The 10,185-nt window shown below is 41.1% G+C and overlaps 1 protein-coding gene across 1 annotated transcript; it reads left to right on the top strand.

The window, feature by feature from the left end:
• On the top strand, positions 1-3,375 carry zgc:86839 (Cyclin-dependent kinases regulatory subunit 2-like). Its single transcript, XM_063210648.1, has 3 exons — positions 1-193; positions 998-1,125; positions 2,475-3,375. Exons 1-3 carry the CDS (start codon positions 135-137, stop codon positions 2,516-2,518), a joined length of 231 nt encoding a protein of 76 aa, XP_063066718.1. The 5' UTR covers positions 1-134; the 3' UTR covers positions 2,519-3,375.
• The last annotated feature ends 6,810 nt before the right edge of the window (positions 3,376-10,185 follow it).

Here is a 10,185-nt window from a genome sequence, read left to right as displayed (position 1 = left end):
TGGTCAAATTTCACTGCGCGTTTGAAACTGAATCGGTTGATGCTGGAGGTGCGTGTGTCGGATTCGGAAGTGTAGAAGATTGTAGATAGACAACTTTAGCATTGTGTATACACATACCCATACCAGACAACAGAATGTCACAGAAGCAAATATACTACTCGGACAAATACACCGACGAGCACTATGAATACAGGTAAACTTCAGCAAAGTTAGCTATGTGTGCAGCTAACGTGAGGCAGCTAGCGTTTGCAAACATCTCCCACGCTGAACTTGTTTTACTGTCATCTAAGCAGAATACAAACTTTTGTGTGTGATACGAACCGTTTGGGTTGTATGTGAATGTACTGTATATACTGTACTAATATACTGGACTGTACAGAACGTGTTCTGTGTTGTATGATTAGATCTCGCTATTGCTTCAACGTTGTGAACTAACGCTAGCATTAGCTCGCTAGTTTGTATAAAGTGGGCCGTCAAACAACCGGGGGACTGAAACACAATCAGAACTAATACATAACCTATAGAACTAGTTATTAATTGTGTTTATAGACAACATGTGTAGGCGTAGTGTAAATATACACTGACCTTTTTGACGCATGTTTAACTTGGCATTTCTACAACACGACTTGGTCCTCTTACCCATGTATGTGATTTGACCTTCCAACCTTATGGGGGCTAAAGTTTGGATCTAAGTCCTCATGAAATGTTTTTAAACGATTTTTGCAAGTGGTTTTACGTCATTGCAGCTGGTTTGCCCATACTAAAACCCTATTTAATGTTTCTTGACATAAAAACAACCATAACCTATTACTCATTCAGACTATGAATAGAATACTTTTGCTATGAAGTTGTTCACTTCCGTCAGGGAAAAGTTTTGAAATGGGTGAGTAGAAGCAGCGCTCACTGTTTCATGTTTAACAGACTGTGTAGCAGTTATGGTCAGCTGGTCTTACTGTGTGCAACATCTGAATTTAAGAATTATATATTACCTTCACAGGCATGTAGTATTACCCCGTGACCTGGCGAAGCAAGTCCCCAAATCGCACTTGATGTCGGAGGATGAGTGGAGGAGGCTGGGGGTCCAGCAGTCCCTTGGCTGGGTGCACTACATGATACACGAACCAGGTAAGAAGACCCTTCAAGACATTGAAGCCAAATAAAAAAGTGTAACATTGAGTGCCTCAGAATTTCTCTATCTGGACCAAGTTTGAGAGCCCCTAAACCAGCGGTGGGGAACCTTTTTCATTTGAAAGGCCACATCAAATTCCTCCAAGTGCCGTAAGTCCTTAGAAGGCCGTAGTAGTATGAACACAAACCAGGATTTCCCCTGCACTTTAGGCCTATACTGAAGGCAGCCACCTTTAAACAGACCCACCTTCTCTAGGTCCCCTGAATGTAACTTAATTATATTGCAAATATAATTTTTAAGATTCCTTTACAAATTATGTCACCTTTCATGTGAAGCTGCATAACATTAAAATTATAGCCAGATAAAATGGCTTCAAGGGCCGCAAATGGCCCTTGACACATAGGTTCCCCACCCCTGCCCTACACTGATGGGCACTAAGGAAAAATGGTGAAGATCCATAAGCACTCCAATTTCCTGTTTGTGTTTGACCCTTCAGGACACTTTGGCTTAGCCTGGGCGAAAAGCTGACTGTTTACTCCGTCAAACAGTCCGGCAAAAGCCAAGAGGAATCCACCTCCATGGAGGGTGGGACATGGTCTGATCTTACTCAGCCATTGAAATTCATTGGAGTTCCAATCCAAGTTTATTAGCATGACTGTTACGATATAACGATGCAAAAGCAAAAGTGTGAATAAATTTACCATAACCAATCAGCAATGGACTTCACGGGTGAGTTCTGCGTCACTTCTCTCAACTGTTTGCTGATTGGCTAAACACTGAGAACCGAGCTGGCGGCTTTTGCCAGACGATGTGCGGAGCCAAAATCTTTGGGTGGAGCACATAGGATGGCGTCGCCAGGCTAACTTTGGCTATGCTTATGCCGTCTTATTCTAGTTTCACCATACTCTTTGTAAGTGAAAAAACAGCTTCAGACCATTCAGGAGTAATGACCATAATCCCTAAATAATATTCAGAATGTACAGGGGATGTACAGTGAAACGGAAACACCTGTCATTTTAGTATGGTTTCAGTTTCATCGCTAAATTCAGTCCAGTCTGACGGATGTTTCAATTTCACTGTACACCGCCTGTACATACACGTACTCATGATGGACAACTAAACGCTACAGCACACACACCATATTCACTTTGACCATGTCTGTAATGTCTGATCCCATCACACTCTCCATTTGATATTTATATTTTTTGAGATTTGATATTTAATATTTATAATGTTCCTGTTTTGGAAACAGGGGACAACCAAACAAATGTGTCTGAAGGCAATGTAAAGGCAAACATGATTTAATATGGAATGTTTCTCTGTTGCTGTTTTTGTCTTCTTCCAGAACCCCACATTCTCTTATTCCGAAGACCTCTCCCAAAGATCTGATGTTGACCAGAGGGAAATAACCAACCCATGCTGGTCCCCAGACCAGCTTTGCGCTTTATACTGGTATTCAGTGAATACTTAAGACCTATCAGTTTATTGCCTTCTGTGCACACATGGTGTTAACTTGGACCAAAAAGAGAAAAAAAAGAAAGGAAAAACTCAGATTTCAAGTTTAAACCCTTGACATCACTGTTGGGTGGACATTGACAGCCTGAGGAAATGATTTTGTATTACTAGTGTGCCCACTACCGTTGGATCATGTGTCAAATGCAAGGATTTAAATCACAGGCGTTGATATTGATGCTACTGTTGGTGAAATCTTAATGTTTACCACTTAATGAAATGCATGAGGGATGTCTTGCTTGTTTTTCTTGTTGTTGGTTTTTGTTTTTCTTTCCTGATCATCAGGGTATCTGTGGAACTTGATGTATACTTTCATAGCCTGTGTCTGACTCTGCACAAGAACCAACTTGAGTGTGCCTCTATCTTCTGTGCCTGATATGCATGTTGTCTGTCTGCCAGTAGCGTCAGTATTGTCCATATATTTGTTGTTCGTTTGTGACGACATATTGACTGTGAAAACACTTACTTCCCATTTTGTTAATTCAGCCACTGTATTTGTAGATATCCACACTAGGCAAATGTTGACTGACCCATGTTGTATCACTGTAAATGAAATTGAGAGACCTTACTCCATGATCTGGTGGTGCTTTACTTTTTTATTCCTAGTACACTTGGGCTTTAGTAGAATTTTTAAACAGTGAGGCAGTTATTCTGCCTCCTTCAGGGGAACAAAAACATTGCAAAATGTTAAATGTTTTGAATGGTCAGACCTCAAATAAATCATTTTTATATTGGTCAGTGTAAAACTTTTTTTTTTTTTTGTTAGTTTGTTTTCCACAAGGGGGTGCTAGTGGTCCACATTGTATACATGAGTAGCTGCTGTACAGGGTGATTATAGGACAAAGTGAACTGAATGAAGTCATTTCCTGAAGGAGATACAGGAGAGGCCAGTTAGCACTGCAACAGGAAGGAATACTCTAGCAGGAAACCATTACAACTACTCCCACCTCAGACCAAGGTTGCAGTGTAAAATTAAAGGCTTTGTTCTTGTCAGGACATTGATTCCCACTACCCATTCCTGCATTCAGTCTTTTCTGGTAGCAATGCAGTCGGTTGTCTTTGTGTACATTGAGGTATTATCACTGTTCATCCAATTTACCTCTTGCCCCTTGGAAGTACTTTGCCATGTTTACATGGTGGTTTTAATTCGAATTAATAAGCCTACTAATTCATAATTAATAAGTCTGTCGAGTTTAAATTGCACTTTCATAATTCTGTATTGAGAGGTGTTTACATGATATTTTCAAATCAGAATTAACTTTTATTCAGACTTGAATTGAGTTAATTCTGAATTAAATGTCTTGAGTAAAAAAAGGACATTGTTCTATTCAGCCACACATAGAGGTAGACAAGGTTTTAGAGAACTCGTAGCCTGTTTGCCTGATTTGCTAGTAGCCTGTCAGTGTTTCTCAACCAGGGTGCCTCGCCTAAAAAGAGGTTGAGAAACACTGGCCTATGTGACTAATGTGGCCTGCTTCTGATGTTAAAATTCATACATGGACGCACAAGTATTCATATGAAACAACTTTAATAGTGACCACAACTTTTTTTCAAATGTCAAAAAAACTGAAATGTTTTGTGTTCAATAACTGTAAGTGCTCTTAGTGGGTCAACAAAATTTGAACAAAAGCAATGATTCTTTGTGCAAGTATTCAGGACTAAAAAATGATTTTAAAGTTAGGGCTACTGTAGGCCTATGCCATTTTTAAGTAGTTCATTTTCAGCATGTATGCTGCCCGTTAAATGGTATCGCTTTCATGAATATTTACCACCACCAGCGATTTCATTAATCAAGTATTCATTGAGTTAAAATATATTACACTTTATGAAAAGGTAGATCGTCTTCTCAATGCCTGCAATTTTGAATGACCAAAAAGGACATCTATGGCTGCAAAACGTACTCTTTTTTTTTTTTTGGTCAGACCAGTAAATATTTTTTCACTGCTGAAAGTTAGAGGCATGCTCAGTCCCTTTACAAAATAGATTAAAAGCTGTTCTGGTGGGTGCCATTTGGTTCAAGGTGAATATTGTCCAAAACTTTTCTTCACCAAGGCAACCCAAACTATGGTTAAATGTCTATTTAAATTAGTTTATTGCTTTTCTAAATATTCATGAAAATATACAATTTATGAATGGGAAGCATACATATTGAAAACAAATAACTAAAATTACACACTCTACTTTTAAGGGAAACAATAAAAAAAACCTGCCACCAATACTTAAAGAAAATATAATATGGAGTGGGGTAGTGCATCATGCTAGTGCATTTCACCATGAAAGGGCTTGCGTGTCATGGCGAACCAGGTTTGAGTCCGGTGTGGGTTATTTCTCAGCACTACCCCATCTCACTCTCACAATAAAGGGGGAAAAGCCCATAACTTTAAAAAGAATATAGGCCTATAATAGGGCTTAGCCAAACAAAGGGCACTTTGGAAACTTGAGGTATGCATACATCATTCAGCATATGCATTTGAACCTGACACCTGTTTAGTGGTGCTGGGGGGGTCACAAACCAGTCACAATCGGGGCAGTAAGCCTATTGTACAACATTCAAAAACTCTTAAGAAGTCTTAATAACAAGAAAACCTTTGAGGTAAGATGTTTTGGGCAGTCGTCAAGCCCAACGGATAGGTCATGCACAGCCCTTGTCCTCCACTATGACGCTCCATAGCTAAAACTGAAGGAAAATGCCCTACTGACCTACTGTGTACAACTTAAGAAATCCAAAAAAGAGGTGTTTTCACATTACAATAACAGCAGTATGTTTTGAACACAGCATATCTCACAATAACATAACAATAACTTTTAGAAGGACCAAATGCCCTGAATTTCCAGAGCAAATAAAGACATCATTTTCAATTAAGACAACACAGATACTTAGTATTTTCACAGATAACGTAATCTTCAAGACATGACGGATCCAGAAAATTGCATAGATTATTATAGCGTGCGACAGATTAATCAATTATGAAACAAATATTTATTAACCAAATTCACCAAATATGAAACATTAGCCTTAATGTTTTTAAACAAAAAGAGAAGACAAAAAGAAGTCAAAACCGGTCTTCATCTTCTGTCTCACACGGACTTGACACCAAGACGGTGTACTGTGTAGCATTTATAAGGAAGTGATTCACAATCAGTCAGGAGTAAATACACACTCACTGAAAGAACAACAACCACAAAGACGTGGCATAAAATACAAACTCCACATTATGAGTTTTGATTGATTGGCACTTGATTGGGTGATGTAAGGCGCCCTTCTGTCTCCAGTTCCATGTTCTCAGTCCGAAATGTTCACCCAACAGACACTGCACAACATGGGGAACACACTATGCAAGTTGTGCACTACATACTGTAGAGAACAAGTGATCCTTTCAGAGATCGTACAGAACCAAAAATGTGCGCACATCAGTAATTCAGGTGCTAAACCAAACAGACCATAACTGAAAGTAAATAATAAAAGGTCCTCAACAATGATCATTGCTCCCAAAATGAATGGTCTTTTAACTTCTGGGAGCATTGATCAGCTTTGCGGACCTTTATAATGTCTTTTCATGATTTTACAGTACTCATATTTAGACATGGCTCCTACTAAAATGTAGTGCATTCACTCATCGTTTGAGACCGGTCCTTTCCACAGCAGTTGGGAAAGGTCAAGGGTCATCATCGCTAGTGAGCGTGCTCTGTGAAGTCCAGCAGGTGGGCACAGCAGGTGGGTGCACAGGGTCATGTTGCTATGACATCCCTCTCCCCCCTGTCTCCTTGTCCTTTGTGCTGGCTGGAGTCCGTCCACCAAAGAGGTTGGTGTCAGGACGTTTGAAAAAGGTTTCCATTGGACTTGCCCCCCCCACTCCTACATTTCAAACAATGTCTTTTCCATCACAGCTCTCCTGTGGAAACAAAATTAAAATAACGATCCAGTTGTTGCACTTTTATTTTTTTTACCAAAATAAAAGGTCTACAGGGGTACCTTAAAGCAGTGATGGTCTTCATTACATTAACAATGAACAATGAACTCTACACTGATATGTGCTGACATGATATTTACAGGAGTTGATTGATTGATTGATTGATTTTCAGTGCTATGTGGGCAGCATTTCCATACTAGTTGAATAAAGCTGACTTTCATGTTCGGATACCTTTGGATAGTCGGTAGTCTGGTCTTACCCTACCCCTGGATGGCTAAGTCATGGCTAGTTTCATATGAATGTGAACCTTACCCATGCTTTTTTCCACCTCCGTAGTAATTTCTCGTGGTCCACCAATGCATTTCTCCATTCGCTCATGTCCCTGGAGACGTCCGAGGCTTCATCTAGTCATGAACAGCACATTTACATGTACATGGGCCCCACACTTGGAGACAATGGTGCAAGTTATTGTGAGCGTTTGCAACTGTACACTACAGCCATGCAGGATTGCTGACAGCTTTGGCCGTGCCTGGGACAAAATAATCAGAACCCCCTTCTCAGTACAGACAATGTAATGGGGCCTCCAATTCTGGGGTCCGAGACCACTGAACCTTTAGCACCACCCCCCCGTTCTGCAACCATGCCAATGTCTCATGCAGCCACACCACACCAGCTAGACTTAAAGTAGGAGGAAACTATTTTCCAGTGGTGAAGAGCACAACTTTAGAGAGTTGTGGGCTTTTTTTTCTGTTGGTGCACACTACCAGGGCTGGAGCATTTGTGGGCAGTCCCCTATACAAATTGTGGGCCAGTCTCTGAGAACATGCATAAATCCCAACAGCATCGGTCCCTGAGGACTGTCGGCCCACCAGGAAATGCCCTGTATGACAGATTACCAGTCCAGGCCTGAAGACTATGTGTCTCTGACTCACTTTGCGATAGGTGTTGTACTGGCAGAATATGAAATTTCTGAATCCAAAGTCTGGAAAAAAAAGTAAAACTCCCACACGCAGACCGTTTTGTAGTAACCTTTTCCACAACATTTGACCAAAGATGTTACTGCGAAATGGTCAGTGAGGAGTTTTATAGTTTTCTTTTCTGACCAGAAACCTATGGGTCATCTCCCAACACACCTGCTAGGTGAGGTGAATGGGGAAAAATCAGAAGTTGAATAGGCAGTCTCCCATCTGCTCATAGTCGAACATTAAGAGTTTGTAGACTTTACTGGACTGCAGTGAGTTCTCATGCAAAAGCTCTCCATGCAGATTCACAACCAATCAGTGATAAGCAACCTGGATTCATTAGTTTGCAATCCAGTACCACTCAGTGCAAATGACCTGGTGTTACCTGTCCAATTCAGCCAGATGACGCATTCAACCAGGCAATCACCTAGTTGAATTTGACAGGTAACACTTGGAATATGTAGCACTGGATTGTAACCGGTAATGGACAGAGCTTGGATTCAGAAACTACAATCCAATGCCGTGTATTCCAGAAGGCCTGGTTTTCTGTGTCCATCTAGAGTCATTGGGCAGGCAAAAACAGGTCTTTTTTTGAAAAATGTGGCACTGTATTGTAGCTTCTGAACCCAGCTTGCCCATCACTGATTGTATTCAATTAATTCAGGTTGTCCATTCATGCAACCAACTAATACATCAACCAAGCGGGGGTGCAAGGCAAGCGAGAGCGCTACCTCTGCGACTGATGCGAATGTGCACCTCCGCCGTGTCATTGCCAGCCTTGGCGGAGGCCGTGCACCTGTAGCGAGTGTCCTTGACCAGGTGGGTCTCCTTCACCCAGCTGCTCAGCATGACCAGACCCCGGTTGACCGCAAGCCTGTGCTCTGTAACGGACAGTGACCGCGCCTTCTGGCCGTCCACCAGCCAGTGAACACGCACGTCACTGGGACCTGAGGACAAACAGCAGGTCAGGGGTGGGGCTGGGGGGTGATGGGCATTCGGGGAAATCTGTGATCTGTAAGTTTCCACTCAACTTCACACAAGCAAGGCGGAGCCACATTCATTTGGCCAAGAGCCAAGTTTGGGTTGGAGGCATGGGAGAGGAGTATGGCATTTGGACTACTACTTGTACATGACCTGATAAAAAGAACACCTCGTGGCATGTCATAGGACCTGTCCTGAAAACAACATAAAAAACACATCACTTTTTACCCCTAGTATTAGTTTCAGTAATGTCATAGTGGTTCATGGAACTCTTGGGTCCTTTGGCAACCCTCAATGAGCTGTTACCATAGCAAATAAATTGGAGAAGCAGAGTATTATTCTATAGTTGGAATGAGCAACAACCCTTTTTCCAATCTTGAACCGAAGCAACCGAAGACTAAAACTACTGTTGTTACTTTAAAAAGCTGTTCAATAGGTCCTCATTTTATTTCAACTGAACATATATTTGTCAACTAAAAACCTAAAAAAAAACTGCCACAGACTTGATCCAACCAGCTCAGAATCAGCAGATTGTAAGATAGGTGCTGTGGTTAACTGTAACTGTAGACCAATTACTCTGTGAAGTCACATGTATTGGAAGGAGACTATAGGATATTCTGGATAAAAGCTCTAGATGCACCACACACAATTGCCTGTCAATACTTTATTTCAATAGATAATATTCTAATTTTCTTTCTCCACCCCCCTTAAATGTAGTCAAAAACATGCACATGAACATGCACACACACATGAACACACACACACAATCACACCCACCTCAATTTCAGTCTATCAAAATTACAAGGACAGATATTTTCAAACCATTTAAAGTCAAGATTTATTTAGCCTCCCTGTTGACAGTAACCAAAAACTGCAAGAATGTATTTACATCACAAAATGTATATACCATATGTACAAAATATTTACACTATTTAGGGAGACAATTGTATAATATACGTAGGCATGGAAATGCTAACCGGCACAGTGATATTACCCTTTGTTCCATAGAGGCGTCACATAAAAAAAGTAATTACACTAACACAGCTGCTCATCATCAGTAGAAGTCATTTGTTTACATGGCAGAGAAAAAATACCAGATTTGCCAGAAATTAGTGGAGCAAACCTATTCTTCTTGGAGAAAAAATAAAATTTAAATCTGCGAAAAATCTTTAGTTAAAAATACAATAAAAAGTGTACAACAAAATAAATTACTCTGTAGCTTAAAGAATTTCAAAAAACCTATAGCAAGTTTATATTATATTGTACGTTTTTGCTTTAAAAACCACTTTAGTGGTGTTAAGGAATAAAACAAGAAAAAGTGGTCGGCTCCCAAAAAAGGATCTTTCAGACATCAGGAGTCAAGTCTGGAGCAATGCTAGGTGACGGTGGATAGCACAGCACAGCAAAGCATGCAGTGAGTGCATGCATGACTTGAGACAGGTAGAGAGTGTGTTGAGTTGAGTTTGAGTATAGACATGCATTATACATGTCTGTGGGGTGGAGGGGCTGGAGGGGTGTGAGGAAAGGGGGGGCAAAAGTCAAAAGGTGCCACAAAATGTCAAAGGTGCCACTCACCCACGGCTAGGCAGAAGAGTAGGAAGACCTGGTGGGTGTGGACCCCCCAGGCCTGGTCTTGCAGCAAGGGGGGGAGCAGTCTCACCACCCCCCGCAAGCCAGAAGCAGCGGAGGT

This window comes from Engraulis encrasicolus, chromosome 11 (genome assembly GCF_034702125.1).
Source record: "Engraulis encrasicolus isolate BLACKSEA-1 chromosome 11, IST_EnEncr_1.0, whole genome shotgun sequence".
Classification (NCBI taxonomy): Eukaryota; Metazoa; Chordata; class Actinopteri; order Clupeiformes; family Engraulidae; genus Engraulis; species Engraulis encrasicolus.
The sequence above is the reverse complement of the archived record's forward strand: the minus strand, read 5'-3'. Positions and strand labels throughout refer to the sequence as shown.